The sequence below is a fragment of the Mustela putorius genome, unplaced genomic scaffold (genome assembly GCF_011764305.1).
Source record: "Mustela putorius furo isolate JIRA1106 unplaced genomic scaffold, ASM1176430v1.1 tig00537293_pilon_pilon_pilon, whole genome shotgun sequence".
NCBI lineage: Eukaryota > Metazoa > Chordata > Mammalia > Carnivora > Mustelidae > Mustela > Mustela putorius.
Genome location: NW_025422431.1, coordinates 1,984,090 through 2,011,332, shown reverse-complemented (window position 1 = coordinate 2,011,332; position 27,243 = coordinate 1,984,090). Strand labels below are relative to the sequence as shown.

Sequence of the window (27,243 nt, the reverse complement as noted above, 5' to 3'; positions counted from 1 at the left end):
ACCAAAATATTAATTTAAGAGTTGGTAACAGATATACGACTTTCAAGACCAATTTAAGGAGCAGAAAGGATAATAAAGGATATTCCTCTGGCACCGGGAATGCATGACACTCCTTAGGTCAACAGTCCTCTGGCTTTTACTTTACTGAAAACGTGATGGAGAAGATTTTTTTCTGTTTCAAATATAACAAGTCAAGAGGCTTCTGATGGAATGCAGGATAGAGGTTACTGTAATATGTTAGGCATAGGTAACCTTTTCTAGGTATGGTGTACATTTTTGGCTTTTTTTTTTTTTTTATAAGTAATCTAGGTCCTACATTTCATCCACTTTGGATTGAAAAGCTTCTAAATTCACTTATTCCGCCATCCAATTAAAATCTTTTGACAATTAAGCAATCATTTCCTGACTTGCCAAAAATTAAATTTAGATGCTTGGCTGAACATAAGTCTTATCTCTCAAGCCATCACTTTTAATTGGAGCATGTAAAAGGATAACACAGGGTTGTAGCTGACATCATAGTCTACCACCATGGAAATGTAAACATGGGTTTGTATTGAGCTTGTCTCAAAGCAAGTTTTAGGGGTACAGAGAGACTGGGCGATGGGAGATAAATTATGTAAAAAACGTATGCCATAGATGTTGGATTGCCCTAGGAGTTCAGACCTTCAGTGATCTCATCCTGCCTCAAGGCCTCAAATATCCTCAACACCCTGTTGACACTCAAATTTATTATCTCCAGCCGGTCCAAACTCCTGTAATCTGTCTTCTTAACGGCCTCAGTTGGATCTAACAGGCAACTCGGATCTCACATGTCCACCCTGAGCTCCTGCTACTGCCCTCTCCCCAGCCAGTTTGCTCTGTTCCCAATCTTGTTTCTTGGCAAAGGTCAGCTTCCCCTTCCACATGCAGAGGCCACAGAACTTGGGAGTGATCCTTGACCCGTCTGTAATCCTCAATGAATCCTGTCCGCTCTGCCTTCAAATATATAATAAAAAAAGATGCTCGCTTCATCTTCATGGACTGTTTTCAGGCTTCTGTCATTTCTTGCCTGGATTGTTGGAAAGACTCTGGTCTCCCCCTTTTGCCCTTGCCTGCCTTCAGTCTGTTCTCACACAGCGCCCACAGTGATGATATTAATACGTAAATCAGATTAGGTCACCTCTCTGCTCAAACCCTCCAATGGCTTTTCATCTTATTCAAGGTATGACCCAAAATCCTTTAATCATTAATTGCTCTCCTCCCTCCCTCTCTTGTTCAGCCACACTGGACTCCTTGTTGTTCACTGATCGTAAGAGGCATGCTTCCGCCTCAGGCCCTTATGCTCTTACGCTGGTTATCTGTATGGCTTGCTTCCTTCTCTCCTTTACGTTTTTACTCAAAATCACCTTCTCAGTGAGGCTTTCTATGGGCAAGGACCTAAAATTACTACTCCCATCTCCCTTTCATACCTTACTTTCCTCCTTAGCATTTATCTAACATACTATGTGTTTTACTTATTTCTACTGATACAGTCTCTTCCATTAGAATGTGAGCCCCACGAGGCAGGGTCTCCTGGCTGCGTTTTTCACGGTTGCATCCTCTGCACTTAGGGAAGTCCCTGGCATATATAAAAAGTCACTAAATATTTGTTGAATATGAGATGGATGATACATGTCCTAAGAAATAAAGATGATCAGTGAAAGCATGATTGACAAAGATCTGTGAACTTGATCTCTAAAGAAGATCACTTCTTGTTGGGTTTTCATGGAATCCTGTCTTTGGAGGAAGTCTGACTTAATTTTCCGCAAGCTTGATTTCTCTTATCTTGGCACTGTGGAACTTCAGAGATGGGTGTTCAGGAAAAGAATGATGGTAAACATAGGTGGGTATTAAACAATGTTCATGGTTTGCCATGTTGGATGTGCTAATGATATTTTAAAATTATTAGTACACAGAGCTTACTATTCATAGCAAACTGAAATCAGACATGAAAAAAAAAGTTGCTCATTGATTGAATTAGCAGTTTCTGGCATACAGTAATGTAATATATAAAGTGAATTGGATTGGGTGCTGTCCAAGAGGGCTTGGTTACTGAAGTAGTTTTGTTTCTGAAGTGAGTCTGTGGTATAGGCAAGGGTGTCCAGGCTGTGTCCAGGGAAACCAAGAAATAAAGGGACAGTCACGGAGATACCATCTCTAGACTTGATTATAAATCCTTAGTTTTCTTAATCAGCTTACAAAGTAAACAATGCACACACTGCAAGTTTTCAAATGAACTGCAGATGCAAAGGGCAAAAATACCAGCCAGAGGTAGAGGTAGAGGCAGGATGATATAATGGAAAGATAAAGCTTGGGAAACACGAGTTTCCAACTTTCTCTGTGCCCCTGTCTGTATGATTTGGCAGGGTGGAGGGGAGTCATCTAACAAGTCTATTAGTTATCTCACCTCTAAAATGTGGAGAATGGACTGAAGGGCTTCAGTGATCCCCCAAGCTCTAAGTATTTTAAGATTTTTAACTTTAAGCTTAATCATTGTGGTAAGTAGAATAATGTCCCTCCACTCCTCCCCCACCCTGCCCCATGGATGTCTACATTCCTAACCCCCAGAACTTGTGAATGTTATGTTACATGGCAAGGGAAATTAAGGTTGCTAATAAGCTAATTTAAAATCAGGATATTACCCTGAATTATCCATTTAGGCCCAACATAATCACAAGGGTTCTTATAATGTGGAAAAGGAAGGCAAAAAGTGAGCATCAGAGTGATGCCATGTGAGGACTTGACTGACCACTGCTGGCTTTGAAGATGGAGGAAAGGGCCATAAGCCAAGGAATGTGCGCAGCCTCTAGAAACTGGAAAAGGCACGAAAACAGATTTCCCTTAGAGCTGCCAGGAGGAATGCAGCCTACAGAAGTCTTGATTTTAGCTCAGTGAGATCTGTGTCAGACTTCTAACCTCCAGAACTGTATTAAATTTGTATTATTTGAGCCACTAAGTTTGTGTCAATTTGTTATGGCAGCAAGAGGAAACTAACGGGAATATGACATATACCCTAACTAGCAACGTTGGACCCAAGTCTATCACAGATGAAGGATTTTAAATAAAAACGGGTATTTGTAAAGATCTTCAGAGGCAGGAGTAATCTGCAACCATAAGTAGTTTGCAGAAAAGCTGTAAGACAGTCTCTAAGGGAGTAAAACTTTTACTAGTGATTCATGAGAAGTAGACACCCGGTTATTTTACAAAAGAAAGAAAATGGCGAGAGAAGAGAAATTAGGTTATATACAATGTAAGAGTTTATTTATCTGTACCTCAGTTTACTCCTTTATGAACTGAAGAGGTGGAATAAATACTCTCTAAATTCCTCTAGATTTTTTTGTTTTGTTTTATTTTTTAAGACAGAGAGGGAGGAAGTGAGGGAGGTAGGGAGGGAGAGAATCTTAAGCAGGCTCCACGCTGGGGCTCAATCCCACAATCCTGAGGTCATGACCTGACCTGAAATTAAGAGTCAGATGCTTAACTGATGGAGGCACCCAGGCACCCCAAATTCTTCTAGCTCTTAAATAAGATTATAAAATCCCGACAGATGCTACGTGAGCCCTTGACACTCCATCCTCCCCCAACTATGAAGAATATTCATTTTATTAAGTATTGTTATCCTTAACGTTTGATGGTCAAGCTTCACAGAAAGCTCAGACTTAGTTTAAGAAGAAAGTGGCTCTGAATTTTAAACCTGACACTTACAGGGTACACAGGAAAATTGTTTAGTTTTCTGACTCTTTTGCCACTGCACCTATAAAAGTATGTTTTTGGCAATCACTAGCAGTCTCTCCCCCTTTCTACTCTTTGTCTGGAAATTTGATAACCTAGCTTATAAATAATTTAAGCAACATAAGACTAAATTGGTTACATACAGACCCTGGAACTATTTTCTAAAACATAGGTGGGGCAGAGATCTGGTGACTTGATTTTCTCAAGGCCTTTTTACCTATTTTCAGGCTCTCTTGCTATCCTTTGGAAAAGCAACGTTGCAGGACAGATGAGGTCTTACTGTAGTATCCCCGATCATTTTAAATATTTATAATGTAAAAATAGCATATCTGAAAAACCAGTCACAAAAATATTAAACAGAAGCAATCTGAATGGTAGAATTTTCTTGGAATATCTGATTTTTTTTTATAATGAACATATATTATTGTTATAGTCAGGAAAGCCATTTTCTTTCCTTTTTCCTTTCCTTCTCTTTCTCTCTCTCTCTTTTTCAGCAGGCTCTAAGCCCAAGGTGGGCCTTGAACTCACAATCCCAAGATCAAGAGTTGCATGCTCCAGTACCCAGCCAACTAGGCACTCTGCCATTTTCATTAAAAAAGAAAAAAAAAAAAGGGAAAAATTAGGGATCTCTCCAACCAATGTATTTTCAGTTAGCAGATTTTCATTATTTTATCACTTTTTTTAATGTTGTAAACTTCGTGTTTATGGGTTTTTGATTCACACTCGGGTTGCCGTAAGATAACCCATATACTGATCCACATAATACTGAAAAGCAAGGAATGCCAACAGCCAATATGGTCAAAGGTGACGCCACGAAAGATCGATTGTCTTTTGGACTTTTTGACCTCTGTTCCACTCATTCGAGTTCAGACGACTAATACCCAACCTGGTTCGTGTCACCGTTCACGAAACACTTTCCTTCATTCAGTCCTCACAACAATGCTGGGAGGTGGGCACGTTCTCAGAGATCAAACGACTTGACCAAGGTTCCTCAGGCTAGTCAGGGGACAGGCTCGGCCGACGGGTCGAAACACCCGAGCAGGTCTTGGCGGGCGCTTCCAGTAACAGGAAGAGCTTCCACTACACCCTGGCCTCTCACGTTCCCGAACTTGACAGTTAACCTTACCACCTCCCATTCGGTCTCTTCCACGCCAGGGCGGCAGGCTGCGGGCTAGGGAAACCGGCCGCTCACCCCCAAGCGGGCACTCTCCGTCGCCGGAGCTCCGGTGCCCCGGTGCCCCGGTGCCAAGTACAGTCCGCCCCCTCCCTCCACCGCAAGCTCTGCGTACTGAGACGGACTAACCTGACCAGGTCGGTCATGCAGGAGCCCACCACTACCACCGCGGCCACCTCCTCCTGCCACTGCCGGCCGGGTTCCCCAGATGCGGCCATGGCCCAAAGGAGGTGCTCTCACCCCGGAGGCTGACCTTTGCCCTTTGCCCGACCCCGTAACCAGGAACGCCGCTCCTACGCTCCCTAACGACGCGGGCCTTCCAGACGCCTCTGCGGGTCGCCCACCTGACTGCCCGAAATAACCCCTCCCCCAGCCGCCCTCTGTTCTTCCCGGGACGGTCTCCCTGCACCCCCTCTCGTTACAGAGCCCTCCTGAGAGTTCCAGACTCCACGCCGCTCGCCACCCACGAGGCGGGCGCGAAGGAAGGACCTTTCAGGCACGGCGGGGACGCCCTTCCGAGTGCCCGGCTTGGCGCGTCCGGGGGCGCGCACGCCGCCCGGCTCCAGGGCCGCGGAGGGGGCGGGGCGGGACGTCCGGGGGCGCGCACGCATCCGGCTCGCGGTGCGCGCGCAGGTCGGTGCGTCGGTCGGGGGCGCGCTCGGGTAACCTGTACCCCACGTAGTCGCCGGTTACCGATCGGACTAAGTTCCAGGTACCTGGACTGGGGCTGGTGCGGGGAGGTTGGATCCCGAGTCGCACAGGTGGCCTGTGCACAGGATCGTGGTTTAAGTATGCCCAGGGCTCGCCGCCTCTTCCTATAGAGAAGGCCCCCGTTCCGAAGATGCCCTGCTCATCCCCATCACGCTGGTCCCCGCAAGAACGAGACCCCCCCCAAGGCCAGAGGCAGCTCTTTTTGCATATCTAGCCCGCCCCCTGCTCCCTCAATAACCTCAGACTCCTTTCTGATGCCCGCCTGAAGAGGGGACCATACAGTTTGGGAAAAGGGAGAGTATCCCTTTTTAGATGGCCCCCAGAGTGGGGTGGTCATTCTTTGGGTCCGAGCCGACTTGTTTTTCTTGAATGTTGCCCCTGGAGAAATTGCTTCCCCACTTACTTCCCTCGTGCGCTTTATGACGTTGAGGTGACGCAGCAGGACGCCACCCCTTTCCGTTCCATGACGTCAGCAGGGCACACGTTTCCGTGTTTGTCATCTCATCTTAATTGCGAGATACTGGACGATGCCTTAGACGTCTTTGTAGTCCCCAGGCTCCCCTTCGAGGACCTCATGTGACCCTATTTCGAGCAGCAGTCCCTGTAAAAATTGTATTTCTGCATTTTCCTTTTGTAATACGTCAAAATCAGGAAATAGAAATCGCACAGCTAGCACATAGGGGAGCTGGCCACTGTTAATTTGTGCCTAGCCGGGATCTCTCATGGAACTGTGATGTGTGAAAGCCACTATTGTAGGTGTTCCCCTGTCCGTGTCCCTGGCTCAAAAGGATCACATAGTTGGTTTTAAGAACCATCATCTTTGGCTGTTTGGTGACCTCTGGTTTTGGAGTATTTATTTCTCCTCTGTCTTAGAGAAGTCACTACACTTCCGGTTGAAACATTTTAATGCTGCAGGAAGTCTTGCACTGTCAAAAAATAGTACTGTCTCAGTTCTAACACAAAGAAATTCATTCCTTCAGGTGTTAGTCAAAGGTCCTGGCAGTTGCTGAATTGGAATGGGCTGTTGTCACCTTAAGTATAGTTTGGCTTTTGGTGCAGGTTTCTTCCCTGTGGTATTTGATTGGCGGGTCACTCAGGCCAGCTTTGGCAGCAGACCAGCTGTAGTCAAACGTGTTTCTGGTGGTCAGGCAACCATTTGTTCAAATTTGTAATTTTTTTGTTTCTGTTCCAGCTTTATGAGTTGTACACTTTAAACAGGTGACTTTGATGCCTTTCTCTTTGGTAATTGCAATTATCCATGCTTATGTGAGAGGAGGATGGGTGTAGTGGACTTTGAGGGAGATCTGGATTTGAATGCTGGTCTTTATTCTTGCTACGTGTGTGACTTTGAACAAGTTACTTAGTCCTGCTGCGCTTTAGTTTTCCTATCTGTGAAATGGGAACAGTAATAGAGAACAGGGTTGTTGGGGTGAAGTAAATGAAATTACAGGTAGAGGTGGGTGATAGAGTGCCTGATACTCAGTAGATTTTTCAGAATGTGTTCATTCTTTTTCCATTTTTCATAGAAATGAGAGGTAAAATAATGATAAGTATTATGGGGAAAAGCATGGAAGAATAATTTTGTAATGTAGGTGAGATCCTTTGCTTTTTTTCCAGATGAGTATTTCTGTGTTTTGCATATGATCTAGATAAGCATTTTTCAAGAACTATGACATCAGTGGATAGAAATAAGAATGGAAATGTCACAGAATAGGAAAAAAATGCTTCAAAATGCTAATATGGGTTAGTGTGCTGTTCAAAGACAAAGGACAGAAATAATCCTTATCTCCCGTAGAGTGGGAATTTTAAAACCTGCCTATTGCCCAGGATTGTGAAGATCAACTGTGATAATGTTTTTGGAAGCTCTTTATAAGTGGTAGTGTTACAAAAATGTACAGTGTGGTTTTTATGATTGATGATACATGACATTAGATGTTTATTCTTACTTTGTAGTGACTTTGGAATGGTGGGGAGAAGTAATCTGTTAATTTGTTGGAAGAGGAGCTTATTTTATATTTGCAGAAAGGATGATTTGAGTACTGAAGTATACAGCCTCAAAGGTCTTCTGGGTGTCATCACCATATAAGGTAGCTAAATTATTTTTTGAAAGATCATTGCAGTCCTTCCCTTTATTACTATCCAAAGTGATTAAAACAGGTACTGGCTTTCAGCATTTCTTTTGGCAGAGACCTCTAAGTCCCCATATGGTAAAGTATATGAAAACTAGGACTAGGACATCATTTCCTTATAGTTGTAACTTAGAGGAAATTAATTTGCTTTTGATGAGGGATTATCCTTCCAGATTGAGGAAGAAAGTGACTATTTAAATGGATTTACTCACCTCTGAAACTAGAGGTTTTCATGTAGAAATCTGTTTAGAGGAATTCATACATTCCTTCCCCTAGCCTCTGGGTTTCCAGATAATTTAGACACGCTTTGTTGGTTTTACTTCTGTATTTTCAAGTGCAAGAACTTCTTAGTGCTTGAAAGGCTAAGACTTTTAGATACATGTTTGTTTGTGTTGGTTAATATCCGGATAAGTGTATGTTTTCATGATTTAATTGTTAATTAGCTTTTTAAAAAATATTTTATTTATTTATTTGACAGAGATCACAAGTAGTCAGAGAGGCAGGCAGAGGGAGAGAGAGGGGGAATCAGGCTCCCCGCTGAGCAGAGAGCCTGATGTGGGGCTCCATCCCAGAACTCTGAAATCCTGACCTGAGCCGAAGGCAGAGGCTTCAACCCACTGAGCCACCCAGGTGCCCCATTAAATAGCTTCTTGCTACATACGTTCCTCAGATACATTCTCCTCGACCAGATTTTTTTGAGGGGATATTGTCTTCTCTCCATACTTTAATATTTCTCTAGTTTTTTTGGTCTCTTTATTCATTTGTTTATTTAAAGATTTTTATTGGATGCTTAGCATGTGCCAGGTACTTTTGTTAAACACTAGGAATTCAAGACATAGTCCCTGCAGGGAAGAGATCACAAAGCAGGTAGTTATAACACACTGTGGAGGGACAGTATATCAGAAGTAAATAATTTCTCGTAAGTAACAATTATAAGTAGGTTATGCTTATTCTTGAATTTCATATAGTATTACCAATCAAGTCCTTCTTATGGGGACACCAAGGGAGCAGTTCCGAACTTAATGGAGTGTACATTTTGTGTGTGGGGGGAGAGGATTGTTAGTGAAGGCTTCTTAAGGCCTCAAAGTAGGAAACTGTCAGTTGTAAGATAGAGCAGAGTAGATTTAGGTTGTGTGGGGCAGTATAGCGGTCAGCTTTGGAAAGGAGGAGGGAATTGGATTGAAGGGCTGCTTCTGGCTTGAAAAGCATTGGTGCTGTCTCTCTCCTGAGGAGGTGAGCAACAGGGGGTTGGTTTCTTCTGAAGGGGTCATTGGAAGAGGCCGCTATAAGACAGGAAGTGAAGTATTTATTCATGCAAGAGAAATTTCCGTGTTGCTGTGCCAGTTTTCAGGAAACCCATTCTGTCTAGTTCCTCTGAATACTCTGACCACCATCCCTTGCTTCTCCTTTCAGTGTGATTTGCAAATCAAGCCAAAATGTCCCCAGAAGTGGCCTTGAACCGAATTTCTCCAATGCTGTCCCCATTCATATCTAGTGTGGTCCGCAATGGAAAAGTGGGACTGGATGCTACGAACTGTTTGAGGATAACTGACTTGAAGTCTGGGTAGGTACCAGCACTACTACAACTAATGCATCAGACCCAATTGAGCCTTAATTACTAATAAACTTTTCCCACCAGATTCATCAAAATTGAACACCACAGAAATTAAATCAGGTCTTGAACTTAGCACATGTTGATGCAGTTGGTTTTGTCCAGATCTTGATGTATTATTATGTTTCAAGTTGTTTTATTTGCATTGTGGGCCATTGCTTTATGATCACAATGTTCATGTCTTCTTTTTTTCTTCTTCTTCTTTTTTTTGGGGGGGGGGCACGTCTCTTTGTTAACAGTGTGCCATGTGGTTTTTAGCAAGTGTGTTTTTCATTCATTGACTCAGTTTCTGACTCAGTTTCTTGTTACGTCTGTTGCAATTCAGCATGTACTCTTAGAGTTGGGTTTTGGGATTCTGAATTTGATATCATTTGGTAATCTCTCCTAATAGGAAAATTAAAATAGCTAGCCAGAATGAGTCATTTTTTTCACAGTGGGGTTGAAATAGTAGTATCTGACACCTGGAAATGTTGAATTAAATAGCCCCAACTTTTTACTTCAAAATAAATACAGATTTACAGAAAATTTACAAAATACAACAAAATTAATGTTGCTATAATGCTGTTGATTGTTTTACAAGCATTGTTTGAATTTTGTGACTTTTTTGGCCCAGAATCCAATCCAGGATCCAAACTGAATTTAGCTGTCACATCTGGGTCTTCTTAACCTGTTAATGTTTCTGTCTTTGTCTTTTATGATTTTGACACATTTTTTTTTTTAGAGATTTTATTTATTTATTTGTCAGAGGGAGAGCATGCATAAGCAGGGGGAACAGCAGGCAGAGGGAGAAGCAGGCTCCCTGCTGACCCTGGGATCCTGACCTGAGCTGAAGGCAGGTGCTCAACCAACTGAGCCACCCAGGCGTCCCGATTTTGACACTTTGGGAAATAGCACTGGTTAGTTATTTTGTAAAGTGTTGCTTAGTATGGGCTAATCTACTGTTTTCCCTTTATTACAGTGAGAACTGTATCCCCCCCCAGCCCCCCACCAAGAATACTACAGAATTGATGCTGTATGGTTTACAGTACATTAGGTCAGGGAGTACGTGATGTTCATGTGTGTGACTGGTATGTTAACTTCGACCGCTCAAGTAAGATTGTGTCCACCAAATTTCTCCACTGTAGCGTTAGCTCGATCTGCCCTTGGTCATTGCTAAGTGTCTTGTGGAGGGATGCCTTGAGATGGTGCCGGTGCTTACTTCCTCATGGTACTTTTGGCCACTAATTTCAGCGGTCATGGATGGTTCTGGCCTGCAGTCATTATCGCGGTGGTGCTGATCTAAATGATGTTCTATTTCCCTTACTTCTCATACCCCCCCCACACTTATTAACTTGAATTCTACTGTAGAGAAGCGTTGTCCCTTCTCCCCCAGTCACTTACTTACTCACTTATTTATTTATGTCAGTGTGAATTTTTAGGTGTTTATTTTAGTCTGTAGGTTATCATCCAAATGCTGTGTTCATTTATTTTGTTGCTCAGTTGTTCTAGCTTTGTCATTGGAGCTCCGTTGAGTTGGGGTTTGTGTCTTTTTGACATATCCCCATCAGTTTTTGAGTATTTTCTTACTAGAAATATATTGCATTCTTGACTCTCTTTTAGCTTTTCTTTTTAGGCTCTTTTGCCTTCTGTAGTCTTGCCTTTTTTTTTTTTTTTTAAAGATTTATTTTTTTATTTATTTGACAGAGAGAGATCACAAGCAGGCAGAGAGAGAGAGAGAGAGAGAGAGAGAGAAGGGGAAGCAGGCTCCCTGCCGAGCAGAGAGCCTGATGCGGGGCTCGATCCGAGAACCCTGGGATCATGACTTGAGCTGAAGGCAGAGGCTTTAACCCACTGAGCCACCCAGGCTCCCCAGTCTTGCTGTTTTTTGACTAAGCAGAAGACTTAGATATGAGGATGTACACTTCCTTCAGTAGGAGGATAGAGAAGACTAGTTAGAGTTAGTTAGACTAGTTAGAAGACTAGTTAGGTTAGTTGGATACTTTATTGGGAAGATCTGGCATTATTTAATTAGTGGGTGGGGGATGACAAAAATGTCCTGAAAGATAGCGGGGATGGTTATACAATTCTGTAAATATATGACAGATGACTGAACTGTGCCACCTGTAAGGGTGGATGGATTATAGCTTAGGGAAGCTGTCCTCAAAAGGAGCCAAACCCATGAACTGGGGATGTTTACTACTTCAAATGGATAAGGCATGGGTGTTTCTTTCTTTCTTTTTTTTTTTTTTTAAGATTTTATTTATTTATTTGACAGAGACAGAGATCACAAGTCAGCAGAGAAGCAGGCCGGGGGTGGGGTGCAGACTCCCCGTTGAGCAGAGAGCCTGATGCGGGATGCTCGATCATGAGAGATCATGACCTGAGGTGAAGGCAGAGGCTTTAACTCACTGAGCCACCCAGGTGCCTGGGTGTTTCTTCTTTAGTTTGTCACAACCACTTTTTTTTTTTTAAAGTTGGCGAGGACATGACAGGGGACTGATGGCCTGGGGACTGGGATTGGCTTATGGGAGATGACGTCATCTGAACTTCTTACTCTTTGTATCAGTGTCCTGAGGGAATGATTGGGTTCATCAACATGAAGTTACTTTACTTCTTTTCTGCAGACTCCTTCTCCAGTGCTCCCTGATTCCTGAATGTTTGGTTGAGTATTTAAGTGCAAATAGTGGATCTGATGATACATTTGAAATGAATCCACTAGACCTGGCCCGGTCTGGACTAGCTCTTCGAAAAATATTTGAAATGGCATCATTATATGGCATTTAGTATTTATGGAATTTAATGGAATTATATGGCGTTTAGTATTTATGGAATTTACTTTCTTTAGATTTACAAAAGGAATGCAGATACCTCTACCTACATTAACTGAGTTGCTAGGCATAAAATGGTGTGAAAAACCTTATTAATCTAGAGCATTAGTGATGCCTTTTATGCAGCTCTTGTCTGAAAGATTCATGAAAGTTCCTTGGAGTCTCATTGACAATTCTTTCTTCAATCCTTCCATCGGGCAAAGTGTGCATTCCTCAAGTTTCTATAGTAAAACAGTGACGGGGTTTGGGAACAAACAGAATGGCTTCTTTTTAGTGTGTCATTTATTGGCATTTCCCTTTCTTTTACATCAGCAGCACTCATTTACAAGAAATGGGGTCCACATTTATCAGTTCTGTGAATCCTGTAGGGCACAGCATGTACAGAACTACTCTTGTTTCTATATATGGCTACTTGCCCTTGAAGAAATGAGGTGTGAGTATCTATATTCTAGATCTGGCTCATAGAAGGAATAGATAGGTAAGATTCTATTCCAAGTAAGATTAAAAAAAAAAGTAGCAACTCATCTTTCTGTAATGGCCCCTAAATATTTGTACCTTACATACACCTATGTATGTATGTATGTATGTGTATATGTATGTATATGTTTGTTTGTTTCTGAGCTCCATTGCTAGACTGTCACAATCTTAAGGACAGGGTTCTTATTTAATTTATTTTTAGGCCTCCTTAAGGTGTGCTGTGGTACTTTTCCTACATAGTGTAGCAAGTGGGGGCTGAGTGAGTGAAGAGGTAAGGTGTTTTCCTAGAGAAGTTGCCTGGTTTGGGGATCATAGTGGTTTGGACTTCTGGCTTGGAAACCTGTTTCTTGGTCTTGTAGATTATTGCTTAAACGTTATTATACGTAATTTTAGAAAATGTCATTCCTTGATAACTGAATTGATATTTTTGAAATACCAGTACTGAAAAACTAGCCCTGGGTTTTCTCTTCTAGGTAGAGGGGTCGAATTTTTATTTTAGAGAGTTATTCCATGGGGCTCTTGACTGTTTATTAGCTTTTTGCTCTTTGATGATTTGATCCCAAGCATGTGCTATTTGTAAGATGCCATATTCTGTCATTTTTGGTGATTTGCTAATCTTGAAGCTGTCTCCATGTTCAGTGTTCTGGAATGGTGCCCGGCAAAAATGAGAGAGGAAAGCAGAGGGCTTACTGCAACCTGTGGCAGCCAAGCCTTATTATCTTTTTTCAGCATATCACAGTGACTCACCCTTACTGGCACATGGCTGTGTTTGGGGCATCTGCTGTGACATCTCAGCCGCCCACAACTACCTGTTGCATTTTTTGTTCATGTTCTGAATTTCATTACTTAATTAAAAATAGATACTCAGTGTACTTAGTTACTAAATAGAACCGTTTTCAAAGATGAGTGCTGTAAGCTTTGAAGACAGATCTCTGTTTGTTCCATTGGTCCCTTTGGCTGGCAGGCTGAGCCTTTATTAGCCCTGTGCCTGGAAGGAAGCTGCTGGCCCAGGAGCCAATACTTTAATTCTGAGGATGGTCACCTTTTAACCCTTTAGTATCCAGTTGTTCTCTGGGCTATTTCATTTCACTTTCTTTTCTTTGTGATCTTTTTCCTTTTCTCCTGTGCATACCATTATCCTTTATGTATTCATTATATAAAAATATATTCCTAAACCATATATAGTATTATATTGCATGTTTAAGAAGTTTAGAGAAAGGATATCATGATATATGTGTGTATGTGTGTGTGTGTGTGTGTGTGTGTTCTTCCACAGCTTGCTGCTTTTGCTTAGTAGGAAGTTCTTGAGATTTACTTATGTTAATACTTAGGGTTCAAGTTCTTTGGTTTGCACTGCTGTATCATATTCCATTGTATGAATGTGCCTCCGATTTTTTATTCACTCTCCCATTGATTGACTTGTATGTTGTTTTAAATTTCTTTTGACAAAGAATGCTATAATGAACGTTCTCTCACCTTTGCGCAAGAAGGTATGAGAATATTTTCTGGGGCATGGGTTTTTGAACTGGGTGTGTTTACCCATTAGTGGTTATAAAATCTATTGAATGAGTCACTCCAATATTTAAAAAATGAATGAGAATAGAATGGAAACTACCAGAATGTGTCACACATAATAAGAGTAAGCACTGTTTTGTGAAATTTGCTTTCAGTTAAATAAGTATGTGTGTACTGGGTTACAATGTGAAATATGTGTGTCATGAAAAAAAATGTTTGAAAGCAAAAAAAAAAAAAATGTTTTGAAAGCTATTCCTCTAGGCACATTCCTAGGAATAAAATTGCCAGCTCTTAAGGTATATGCATCTTCTATTTTATTAGATATTGCCACATTTTATGAATTTCCTTCCACCAGAAATGAATGAGAGTTCCCATTGTTCTGTAGCGTTAACAATAGTCTGCATTGTCAGACTTAAATTTTTGCCAAGTTGATGGGTGTGAAATGGTATCTCATTGTTTTTAATTTGTACTTCCTGTATAGTGAAGAATCTTTTCAAATCTTTATTGCTAATTTAAATTTCTTCTTTTAGGACTATCCTTTGCCCATCTTTTAACTGGGTTGTTTGTAGTTTTGTATAGGTTTTAAATCATTCTTTATATATTTTGGATATTAATCATTTATATGTATTACAAATATTTGCATTCAGTCTGTGCCTTACAGTCTTAGTATCATACTACTGATGTCCAGAAGTTTTAGTTCTAATGAAGTCAAATGCATCAGTATTTTCTTTTTTAGATTTTTGCTGCGTGTGTGTGTGTGTGTGTGTGTGTGTCTGTATGTATGTGAGAGAGAGAGAGAGAGACAAAGGCATTTCAGAAAACCCTGTCATACTCAAAAGTCATAAACCTGGGGCACCTGGGTGGCTCAGTGGGTTGAGCCTCTGCCTTCAGTTCAGGTCATGATCCCAGGGTCCTGGGATCGAGTCCCGCATCGGGCTCTCTGCTCAATGGGAGCCTGCTTCCTCCTCTCTCTCTCTGTTTGCCTCTCTGCCTACTTGTGATCTCTGTCTGTCAAATAAATAAATAAAATATAAAAAAAAAATCACAAACCTTCCTCTACAATTTTCCATTTTTGGTCTTCAAATAGAAATTTATTTTTTTCCATAAGATATGTTGTGAGCTAGGGATATAGTTTTTTTGTTCATGCAATTCGTTGATTGTCCCAGCATCATTTATTGAAAAGGTCATCCTCTTGTCTAGAGATCTGTAGTGCTACCTCTCTTATTGTGTCTAGATCATACACGGATCTGTTTCTAGGCTTTCTGTCCTGATCTGTCAGCCTCATTGTCCTTATGCCAGTTGTCTTAACTATTAACTATTAACTGTCTTAACTATTAAAACTTTATGGCATGTCATAATAATATCAGGAAAATTTTCACCTATCTTGTTTTTATTCTTAAAAATTCTCTTGCTTAGGGGCACCTGGGTGGCTCAGTGGGTTAAGCTGCTGCCTTCGGCTCAGGTCGTGATCTCAGGGTCCTGGGATCGAGTCCCACATCGGGCTCTCTGTTCAGCAGGGGGCCTGCTTCCCTTCCTCTCTCTGCCTGCCTCTCTGTCTACTTGTGATCTCTCTCTGTTAAATAAATAAATAAAATCTTTAAAAAAAAATTCTCTTGCTTAACCATATGTTCTAGATACTTTTTGATAACCTCATTTAAATAGTCACATGCCATTTTCTTAGGACATTCCGAATTACAGTTAACAAAAATTCTTCTTTTTAACTCATTGAGGAATGGAAATGAAGGGAAACTGACCCGGACTAATTGAGAATTAATGGTCAGAAAAGCTCTCTGAGGAAAGGACATTTAAGTTGAATCACGAAAGATGAGAATAATCCAATGTAAAGAGCTGGGGAAGTTGTTGTATAAAGGGAATATGATGTATAAAGGCAGGAGAAAGCTTCATGTGTTCAAGGATCTGCAAGGCCACTGAGTGTTGGAATGTAGTAAGAGAGCGTGAGAGGGAAATGAGATGAAATTCTAAAGATAGTCAGGGGCCAGAATATGCAGAGCCTGGTGGGCTATATTAGGAAACTTGGGTTTTATTCTGGGTGGAATGAGGAGTTATTGAAGGATTTTAGGCAGAGTGACATTATCTAATTTATATATATAAAAAAGCATTGGTTGTTATATAGAAAGAGACTTATGCAGGATAAGGTAGACTAGTTAGCTGCCCATTTGTAACAATAGACCAGGTGACAGATGATGGAGTCTTACAATATGGTGGGAGTAATGGAGATGGAAGGAGGTGAATAGATTATAAACTAGTTAAAGGTAAAAACAGGAGGATGTTGAATCTGGGGCTTGAGAGAGAAACAAGAATGACTTCTTCCTTCTAACTTGAGCAAGTGGGTTAAGATAGTTATGCCATTGGTTGAGATGGGGAAGGTTGGTGGAGGAACAGCTTGAATTCGGATTGATTGTTGTCTGCCCCTGCTATGCAGTTATTAGTGTGTCTCTCCTTTTGCTTCTTCCCTATGTTGAGTCTCATGTTTTCCTTTCTTGTTTTTCCCTCTTGCTTTGTTGGAGCATGCACTCTAGTAGCATCCCAAGAGAGGGAGAAGAGGAGGTTTATTCTTTGAGTTCCCGAAGGTCTGAAATGTGTTTATTCTGCTCTGAAACTTGATTGATAATTTGGGCAAGTATAGAACGCTAGGTTGCAAATTTTCCTCCTCTCAGATTTGAAAGGCCTTGGTCTGTAATATTGGGGACCCTCAACACACATACTGTTGTAGTTCCATGGTTGCAGTGTCTTCTCTGCTCTGTAAGGATATTAAGTATTGTTTGCTTTTAAAATTGAGGTACAGTTGACGATTACAACTTTTGAATGTTTTAAAAAACATTTTTTATGTATCTTGCATTATCTCTGTTTTGTTCTTCGTCTTTAGTGTTGGCAGGTTTCCTCAAACTGGTGATTCTTGGCTGTCCATGTCTGTTAAGGAGAGAGAATGTAAAATATGAATTTGAAGCTTTTGATGCACAGGTGGACTTCTCAACTGCTGAGCTTTGCTGTAGTGTGATCATGCATGAACTTGGCCTCTTTATCAAGTGATTGCCAGATTCATTACCCAGAGATCTTATCTCTGCAACTATAAAAGATAGAAGTGCCTGTATGGATGCATGTATTCCTGTGTGTCAGGAAAATTCTAACTATTGGGCCAGAGTATGTAAATTTTAAGATTTTGATGTATTTGGTGTATTCTTCTTGGGTCTGGTCTCCTTGAGAGAGACTGGTCCATGTAGCCAGCTGCCTTAGCTGCCCCAGCTCTGTTCAGCCCCACAACCAATCAGCTGAAGGCAGCTGCACGCATAGGCCAATGAGAGGCCAGCAGAACTGACTAGCCTCCTAGCACAGAATGATGAGAAATAATAAATTGTTTCCTAAAGCCACTAATGTTAGGGTAGTTTTTTATGCAGCACTAGATAATTAATATGTAACATATTATATATTCATGTTACCTGTGTATTTTGAAGACTGTCCACATTAGTATGGCTTGAACTGTGCCTCCTTTTTAATGCCTGCATAATATTCCAGAATAGAATGCATTGTAATTTAATCAGCTATCATTGAGAGCTGTTCATTTGAATCTGTCTTTTGTTATAACAGAAGGTTGTAAAGAATCTCCTCTCACGGGGCGCCTTGGTGGCTCAGTGGGTTAAGCCGCTGCCTTCGGCTCAGGTCATGATTTCAGGGTCCTGGGATCGAGTCCCACATCGGGCTCTCTGTTCAAGGGGAGCCTGCTTCCTCCCTCTCTCTCTGCCTGCCTCTCTGCCTACTTGTGATCTCTCTCTCTGTCAAATAAATAAATAAATAAATCTTAAAAAAAAAATTCCTCTCACATTTATCTTTGATATGCCAAAATGTCTACTTTTTATGTTGTCATCAGATCGATTTCCTTCATGGGTTCTTTTGGCATTTTGAGAAATTAATGCCTTTTCCACTGAGACATCTGTTTTCTTCTGAGATGCCTATGCTTTCTTCTGTAGTTTCATTGTTCCTTGAAATTAACCTGGAATTCATTTTGGTGTATGATATAATGTAGGAATGGGATATTATGTTTCTAAGTAATAGTCTGGTTGTCCTAGCACTATTTATAAGACAAATCCTTGACTTATTCATTATTTTGAAATGCCATCTTACATGCTAAATTCTGTTTATTTCTGACTTTATTTTCAATGATCTGTATTTGCTTTGTGCAATTATACAGCTTTTCAATTTTACAGCTTTATAGTATGTTTGAATACTCATCATCTCACCTGTTGGGGATTTGATTGGCATTGGATAAAACTTTTTTGTTTGGAGAGAATGGACTTCTTTTACAACAGGTTTTAGCAAACTTTCTGTGAGATCAGATAGTGTTTTAGGCATGTGAGTCTTATGGTCTGTGTCGCAACAGCTCTTGTGTGGAATTTATGTCAGTACACAAGTGAGTAAATGTGGCTGTGTTCCAGTGAAACTTGATTTACAAAAAGAAGAAAGTGGCCCTTGGATTGTAGTTTTACAATACTGAGCATACTTGCTTTATAATATTGATACTGTCCTATTTATGCCCACTTTTATGTCTGTAAATAAAGGTTCATGTTTTCTTCATTTTATCCCTGCACATGGACTCTTCACCTTCTTCCTAGGTGGCTTATTCTTTGGTTGCTTTCCTGTAGAAGTTTCTAGTGGTTTGCTGACATAGATGAGAGCTAATATAAAAGGTAGATTGAAGTAGAAGGAGAAGGTGTATTAGAAAATTTAACAATTCATGGGGCGCCTGGGTGGCTCAGTGGGTTGAGGCCTCTGCCTTCGGCTCGGGTCATGATCTCAGGGTCCTGGGATTGAGCCCTGCGTCAGGCTCTCTGCTTGGAGGGGAGCTTGCTTCCCTTCCTCTCTCTCTCCTGCCTTTCTGCCTGCTTGTGATCTGTCTGTCAAATAAATAAATAAAATCTTAAAAAAAAATACAAAGAAAATTTAACAATTCAATAATCTCTTATCCAGAGAATATTCCCTAAGAATATTTACGAAGAATTCAAAGAAAGTTCAAAGAAAGGAAAAATGGTCAGAGCCAGAAGTGCTGACACAATGCTGGTGGAAGGGGTGGGGGTGCCACAAGCCAGAGGGCAGATTGGACAAAGGATGGAACGCAGTGAGCCATCTTTAGGGATGGCAGCATAATATCGTGGTAAGCATGAAGATTTTTTAGTCAATGAGGTCTGAGTTTGATTCCTGATTTTGCCACTTTATTGAGTGACATTATTAAAGACCTTTGGCAAGTTACATACCTTTTCTGTACCTCATTTTTCTCTTAATTGAGGATGACATTAATAATTATCTTACTGGGGCGCCTGGGTGGCTCAGTGGGTTAAGCCGCTGCCTTCGGCTCAGGTCATGATCTCAGGGTCCTGGGATCGAGTCCCGCATCGGGCTCTCTGCTCAGCAGGGAGCCTGCTTCCCTCTCTCTCTCTGCCTGCCTCTCTGCCTACTTGTGACTTCTCTCTGTCAAATAAATAAATAAAATCTTTAAAAAAAAAAAATTATCTTACTGAGTAGTGATGGGGAATATGTATATGTATATATATATATATAAATATATCTCAATATATTTGGTCAAGTGCTCAATAAATGGTCACTATTTTTATCTACAATAATAACAATGCTGTTATTATATTTAGTGTTACATACATTACACACATTATTATAGATATTATTTTACTGTATTGTTGTTAGGCAGCTGGTAGAATCACTTTGGCATTTCAGAATCAGGGACTCTATAAAGAGGGAGTGTCCATGCAGGCAGTGTAGAGGAGATGTCTAAGTAAGACTCAGGAAAGCAGAGCAATATAAGAGGTCACACATGTAACAAGAGTCAGAAATCATGGAGCAGAAAAGGACAAGAGAGCCAGAAATTTCTATTTCTAGGGTAACTTTCTATCCTTGTTCTTTGCTTTTTGGAGATCCATGGGGGCAGAAACAGTATTAATGTGGCTAATTTAGGTGGTGTAGGTGGATGTCCTTTGAAATATTTGATTAGGTTGAAGAATGAATGGGCTTGGAAATGCCAACTTCTTTTTTTATTTTTCATTTATTTATTTTTAAAAGATTTTATTTATTTTTTTGATAGAGTGAGACATAGCGAGAGAGGGAACATAAGCAGTGGGAGTGGGAGAGGGAGAAGCAGGCTTCCTGCTGAGCAGGGAGCCTGATGCAGGGCTCAATCCCAGGACCCCAGGATCATGGCCTGAGCTGAAGGCAGACGCTTAACGACTGAGCCACCCAGGCACCCTGTCCAGCTTCTTTTTTTAACAGAGCCTGTTTTCAGTAGTTATTAGAGATTGAACCATGGCTCTCTTGAGCAGAGACATGCAATAGTTCTCAACAGAGAGTTGAAGAAACCTGCCCGCCAAAACCTCGTAAGATGGGGACTAGGGAGCTCTGTTGGAGGGCGGAGAGCTAGTGTGGGCAGTGTGTGGGCGGGTTGTGAATGTTACAGGGCAGAATTTTGGTTAGGGCTCAGGCTGCTGGGGCACCAGGGTTAGGGCTAGACACCAGGGCATCTAGAAATATAGAGAACAGTGCACCGTGTTGGTATTTTGAGCACTATTAACGTGTCCAGGTTATCCTCCAGGAATTACCTCTTGTTTTGTTTTGTTTTTTTTTTTAACTCAGAGAAATGTCCTGCTTCTCACGCTCCAGCCCATCATCTTTTCTTATCTTCGATCTTTAACTTGGGTAGCTGCCTGTCCAGCTGCCTTGTGATTATAATAGCAAAATACAGTAATATAAATAATGTTAGTGGAATAGTTAATGGGTCTTTTAACATTTCAGAGGGCTTTCATTTATTTTGTATTTAGGGTTTTTTGGGGGAAAAAGTCAAGGGATAGTATTGGCCTTGGCCCAGTAAACTCTGAAATCATTGACCTTAGGAACTTATGCTAGGATTCCACAGTCTTCCCACAGAGACTAGAGTGGTCAATGCTGGGAGAACTCTGGCTCTGGAGTTTTAGATGGTTATGAATCTTGGGCTTTTCATGCCCTGCAGTGATTTCATTTCAGAAAGACTTCCTTTGGTATGGAAGTTGGGGTAGGGGAAGAGGTGAGGGGAAGTAGTCTTTCAGTCTAATGTGTAAAGGAAAGGAGGTAGGAGATTCTTTTAATCTATTCCTAGCTCTACTTTGTACTATTCAAGGGAACAACAACAAAAAAAATTACTCTTAACTGTTATCTTTTGTATCCTCTCTTCTATGCAATTTTAAGTGGTATTTTTTGATGGTTTCTGTTTCATTGGAATGGCAGATTTGCGGACTGCTTTAAGATTAGAAGATGAGCAGGACTCTTTCAGTTTACGTTAAAAGGCACATGTTAATGTTTGTCTCAAGACTGCAAATTAACTAGTTCTGTGCGCTCACACAGGTTAATGGACCCTTATGCCCAGGTAGATAGCCGCCTTTTTAACTTCCATGATGGTTGAATAATCTTGCTTTCTGGTGCCATATTTTTGAAAAATAATTTTGTAACTTTCCTTTCAGGGCCACATTTCCTGAGTGATGTGGTTATCTTTTAGTGGCATGTGATGAAAGTTGTTTTTCCCATTGACCTTGCTTCTCTTGACTTTTTGAAAAATGTATCCTTTTTGTTTTCTGAAACAGTTTTCATCTCAACCTTTGCTCTTGCCAATTTATTGATAAGAGCTCTTGAGTCAAGTGGAAGTTTTGGAGAATATTTTGAGTTCTACCGTGAAGTGGGTACAATGCCCTCACAATGATTGTTTTTTCTATCTAAGGACTCCTTAGACTTTTTTTTTTTTTTTAAAGATTTTATTTATTTATTTGACAGAGAGAGATCACAAGCAGGCAGAGAAGCAGGAAGAGAGAGAGAGAGGAGGAAGCCGACTCCCCGCAGAGCAGAGAGCCCGATGCGGGACTCGATCCCAGAACCCTGACATCATGACCCGAGCCGAAGGCAGCGGCCCAACCCACTGAGCCACCCAGGCGCCTTAGACTTTTTTTTTTTTATCTAAAAAAGCATTTTTAAAATTTTGTGGCTCAGTAAATTGTTTCCATGTAGATTCAGTTTGAGGCTTAGCACATACTTTTCTTGGCTGTGGTAAAACATACATTCCATTTACCGTTTGCACCAGTGGCATTCCAGTTCAGTGGCACTGAGTCCAGTGGCATTCCAGTTCAGGGGCACTGAGTCCAGTGGCATTCCAGTTCAGTGGCACTGAGTCCAGTGGCATTCCAGTTCAGTGGCACTGAGTCCAGTGGCATTCTGGTTCAGTGGCACTGAGTCCAGTGGCATTCCAGTTCAGTGGCACTGAGTCCAGTGGCATTTCAGTTCAGTGGCACTGAATCTAGTGGCATTTCAGTTCAGTAGCACTGAGTCCATACACATTGATGTGCAGCCATCACCACCATTCATCTCTAGAACTTTTTTAATCTTGCAAAATGAAAACTCTCTGCTTATTAAATAATAACTCCCAATTCCTCCCTTCATCTACCCCTGGAAATCACTATTTTATTTCCTGTCTGTGTATAAATCTGACCTCTTTAGGTATCTTGTGTAAGTGGAATTACACAGCATTTATTCCTTTATGACTGGCTTATTTCACTTAGCATAATGTCTCCAAGGTTTTCCATGTCGAGCATATGTCAACATTTCCTTCCTTTTTAGTCTTAGCTGAATAATACTCCGTTGTATGTTTAGACCACATTTTGTTTATCCGTGTACCGTCACCGCATACTTGGGTTGCTTGTGCCATTTGACTATTGTGAAGAATGCTACTATAAACATAGGCATCCAGATTTCTTTCGGAGCCCCTGTTTTCAGTTCTTTGGGGGATATATCCAGAAGAGGAATTGCTGGATCATATGGTAATTCTCAGTTTAGTTTTTTGAGGGATCATCATGTCATTTTCCTCAGTGGCCATGTCACTTTGTATTGCCACCAGCAATACATCAGGGTTCCAGATTTTCCACATCCTCACCAACACTTGTTGGTTTTTAAACATTTTCTGTTTTTAAACTTAAAAAAAAATTGTAGTCATCCCAGTGGGTATGAAGTGGTATATCAGTTTGGTTTTGCATTTTCCTAATGAGCAGTGGTGTTGAGCATCTCTTCAAGTGCTTAGTGGCCATTTGCATATCTGCTTTGGAGAAGTGTCTGTTCAAGTCCTTTGCCCATTTTTTAATTGTGTTGTGGATCGTAGTGAGTTGTAGGAGTTCTTTATATATTCTAGATAATTCTTTATCAGATATATAATTTGAAAATACCTAATCCTTTTCCACGGGTTGATAGTATCTTTTTTTTAATTCTCTTGATAGTATCTTTTTGAAAAAATATTTTATTTATTTATTTGACAGATATCACAAGTAGGCAGAGAGAGAGAGGGGGGAGCAGGCTCCCTGCCGAGCAGAGAGCCCGATGTGGGGCGCTGTCCCAGGACCCTGAGATCATGACCTGAGCCAAAGGCAGAGGCTTTAACCCACTGAGCCACCCTGGCACCCCTGTTGATAGTGTCTTTTGATATACAACATTTTTACTTTTGATAAAGTCCAATTTATGAATTTTGCTTTTGTTGCCTGTCCTTTTGGTTTCATATCCAAGAAGTTACTGCCAAATCCGGAGTCTTAAAACTTTTTCCTTATGTTTTCTTTTAAGAGCTTTATCATTTTAGCTCTTGTGGTTAGGTCTTTGATCCATTTTGAATTTTTAATTCAGAGTTTTTGTGTATGGTATAAGTGTTCAACTTCCTTGTTTTTTCTTTTCTTTTCTTTCTTTCTTTCTTTCTTTCTTTTTTTTTTTTTTTTTTGCATGTGGATATCCTGTTTTCACAACACTGTTGAAAAGACAGTCTTTTCCTCCACTAAATAGTTTTGGCACTATCATTGAAATTACTTGACAATATACTTGTGGGTCTATTTCTGGGCTATTTCTCATATCGTTGGTTTATATGTCTGTCTTTATGCCAATACCACAGTGTTTTGATTACTGTAGATTTGTAGTAAGTTTTGAAATCAGGAAGTATGAGACCTCCAACATTGTTCTTCTTTGGCCAGATTGTTTTGGCTATTCAGGATCCCTTGAGCTTCCATATGAATTTTAGGATGGCTTTTTCTTTTTCTGCAAAGGTTGTTGTTGAGATTGTGATAGGAATTGCTTTGAATTGATAGATTACTTTGTGTGGTATTGACAGTTTAACAGTATTAAGTCATCAGTGAACACAGGATGTCTTCCCATTTACCTGTGTCGTCTTTAATTTCTTTCGGCAATGTTTTGTAGTTTTAAGTATGGTAGTCCCTCTCTTTTTGTGGTTTTGGTTTTCGTGGTTTCACCTACTCATGGTCAACTATGGTCCAGAAGCCAATGATCCTCCTCCTGACACATCATCAGAAAGTTAGTAGTAGGGACGCCTGGGTGGCTCAGTCAGTTAAGCGTTGGCCTTCAGCTCAGGTCATGATCCCAGATACTGGGGTTGGGCCCCGCATTGGGCTCTCTGCTCAGCGGGGAGTCTCTTTCTCCCTCTGCCACTGTCTGCTGCTCCCCCCTGCTTGTACTCTCTCTCTGTGACAAAGGAAATCAATAAAAAATTAAAAAAAAAAAAAGGTTACTGGTAGCCTAATGCTGCCTCACGATGCCTACCTCGCTTATCTCACTGCATCTCATCATGCAGGCGTTTGATCATCTCACGTCACAAGAAGTATCACAAGAGGACAGTATAGAGAGAGGCGAGAGAGAGGCCGCATTCACATAACTTTTATCACAGTATACTGTTAAAATTGTTCCATTTCCTCATTAGTTTTGTTATTAATCTTTTGCAGGGATTACTTTATATATTAAACTTTTCATAGCAATATAGGGAAACACGATACACAGAGGGTTTGGTACTGGCTTTCAGACATCTGGGGCTCTTGGAATGTATTTCCTGTGGATAGTGGGGTCTACTATAGCCAACCCTTGCGCCCTTGGTTAAGTTTGTTCCTAAGCATTTTTTTTTTTTAAGATTTTAATTTATTTATTTGACAGACAGAGATCACAGGTAGGCAGAGAGGCAGGCAGAGAGGGGGGTGGGAAGCAGGTTCCCTGCTGAGCAGAGAGCCCGATGTGGGGCTCGATCCCAGGACCCTGAGATCATGACCTGAGCTGAAGGCAGAGGCTTTAACCCACTGAGCCACCCAGACGCCCCACATTTTATTCTTTTTAATACTATTGTAAATGGGATGTTTTTATAAATTTCATTCCAGATTGTTCATTGTTAGTCTATATAGAAGGGCAACTGAGTTTTGCATGATCAAGTAGCCTGCAACTTTGCTGAATTTGTTTATTAGTTCTGGTTGTGTGTATGTGCTTGTGTGTATGCGTGTGTGTGTGTGTTTGTGTGTGTGTACTCTTCAGGGTTTTCTACATGTACAGTTGTGTCCCCTGCAAACAGGCATTTTTCCTCCTTCCTTTTGGATGCTTTTTATTTCATTTTCTTGCCTGCTTGCTCTGGTTAGGAGTTCCAATACTATTGAGTAGAAGTTCTGAAAGCTGGCATCCTCGTCTTATTCCTGACCTTAGAGGAAAGGCTAGCAATCTTTCACGTTTGAGGGTATTCTCCCCCCCCCCACACTTATGCTTTGATTTAAGCCTTTGGCTAAGGATACAAACTAGTTAAGCACAATGAGAAAAGTTAAAATAATGTTGAAATGGTTAATTTATTCTTGAACTGTAAATTCTTATGAAAATCGCTTCTGTAAAGGAGTCTGCCCCCAGACTTAAGCCAGAATAAACAGGTGAAGCACCCTCATGATGTTAGAAACAGCTGAGGGTCTTGAAACTCAAAAGAGGCCTTTATTCCCTTTTCAGTCTGTGTGAGGACATAGATTTGCAGTCACACTGTATTTTCACTCATATGCTGTGAATGTGTCTGTGTATACACTGGTTGGTGTCAGGCTGAGGGAACAGCAGTTGGGAAGAACAGAGGGAGGCAACACCTGTAGACCGTTTGGGCCCTGCGCTAGTGGCTTTTAGCGGGCTTCTGCCTACAAAATAATGACAGTAACGGGAGCAGGAGTAGCTGCTGCTCCAGATCCTGTCCTTGCTATATTATGTCTTTTCCTTCCTGAAACCTCCCGGTGCTGTACGAGGTACAGATTTTAGCATCTTCACGTTACAGGGGAGGACTCAGTCCAGAGAGGTCAAGGTGAGGGGCCCAAGCCATCATGCAGCAGTGCCGGGGTTTGAAACTGAGTCTCCGATCATAGAGCTCTGCAGCTTTCCCCTAAATGTGTTGTTTTTGTTTTGGTTGATTTTAATTCTGTAACCGTATCTTAAGCTTCTTTAAATACGCACCTTGACTCATGGTGGTCAGCACCAGGAACATGCTGGTCATGGAGTAAGTTAAGGTACAGTCCTTCATGTACATTTCTTTGGTTGGTTAATTTGATCTCTGAGATGCTGATGATCATTTTCCTGGCCTCTCTCTCAGCACTCTTTGTGCTTGATTTTTCTTTAAAGGTGAGAGAGGGCTGTGCTGAATTTAATCCAGGCCTTTGTATCATTAACACCCCTTGAGAAGGAGAGGAGAGCCATTAATTGGTAGATCTGCTTCTACCCAGAGTAGAAGCCTTTTAATTGAGAATTAGTGACCCATAAAATATTATTTATTGTTACTATTACTGTATTAATGCATAGATCATGCTGATGTTGGTTAACTCAGGCGGCTCTATATTAAGCAGTAAGGACAATAATAAGAGTTATTATCATTCATAATGCTATTATTGTCCTATAAGTGCTTTGAGAGATCTTATCATGCCCAATGCTTATAAAAATCCCCTTAAGGCAGATGAGGTAGCTGAGACTCAAGTAAGTTAAGTGACCTGTTCGGGGTTGCCTCAGCCCGTTTCATCAGAAGCAGGTCTCCCGTGTTTCTCTCCATCCCAGGTTCTGTCCTCTTGCCAGCCTCAAGCTTTTATTTATAGTCTGTTTTCTCAAAGAAAGCAGGGACCTCATCTGGCGTCACAGCTGTGTCCCCCGTGCCTCACACAGAACCTGGTACACAGAAGAAGCACAGTCAGCACGAAGTTGGGAAACTGAAGGTAGATT

At 41.1% G+C, this 27,243-nt stretch overlaps 2 protein-coding genes across 7 annotated transcripts in view; one reads left to right on the top strand and one right to left on the bottom strand.

Moving 5' to 3' along the window:
• The window catches only part of RBKS (ribokinase), an 85,063-nt gene extending 79,634 nt beyond the window's left edge, over nucleotides 1-5,429 (bottom strand). Inside the window, exon 1 of one of the 4 annotated variants that reach the window (XM_004777492.3) lies at nucleotides 5,054-5,429. In XM_004777492.3, the coding sequence (XP_004777549.1) occupies nucleotides 5,054-5,142 (89 nt within the window). In that variant the 5' untranslated portion in view covers nucleotides 5,143-5,429. The remainder of the gene's footprint in view (nucleotides 1-5,053) is intronic. The other 3 variants (XM_004777491.3, XM_045073855.1, XM_004777490.3) reach the window with 3 other exon arrangements.
• Nucleotides 5,430-5,524: 95 nt separating this feature from the next.
• Nucleotides 5,525-27,243, top strand: part of BABAM2 (BRISC and BRCA1 A complex member 2) — a 406,664-nt gene continuing 384,945 nt past the window's right edge. Inside the window, exons 1-3 of one of the 3 annotated variants that reach the window (XM_045073852.1) lie at nucleotides 5,529-5,636; nucleotides 7,589-7,722; nucleotides 9,178-9,328. In XM_045073852.1, the coding sequence (XP_044929787.1) occupies nucleotides 9,201-9,328 (128 nt within the window). In that variant the 5' untranslated portion in view covers nucleotides 5,529-5,636; nucleotides 7,589-7,722; nucleotides 9,178-9,200. Of the gene's footprint in view, nucleotides 5,637-7,588; nucleotides 7,723-9,177; nucleotides 9,329-27,243 lie in introns of those variants that run through there. The other 2 variants (XM_004777487.3, XM_045073853.1) reach the window with 2 other exon arrangements.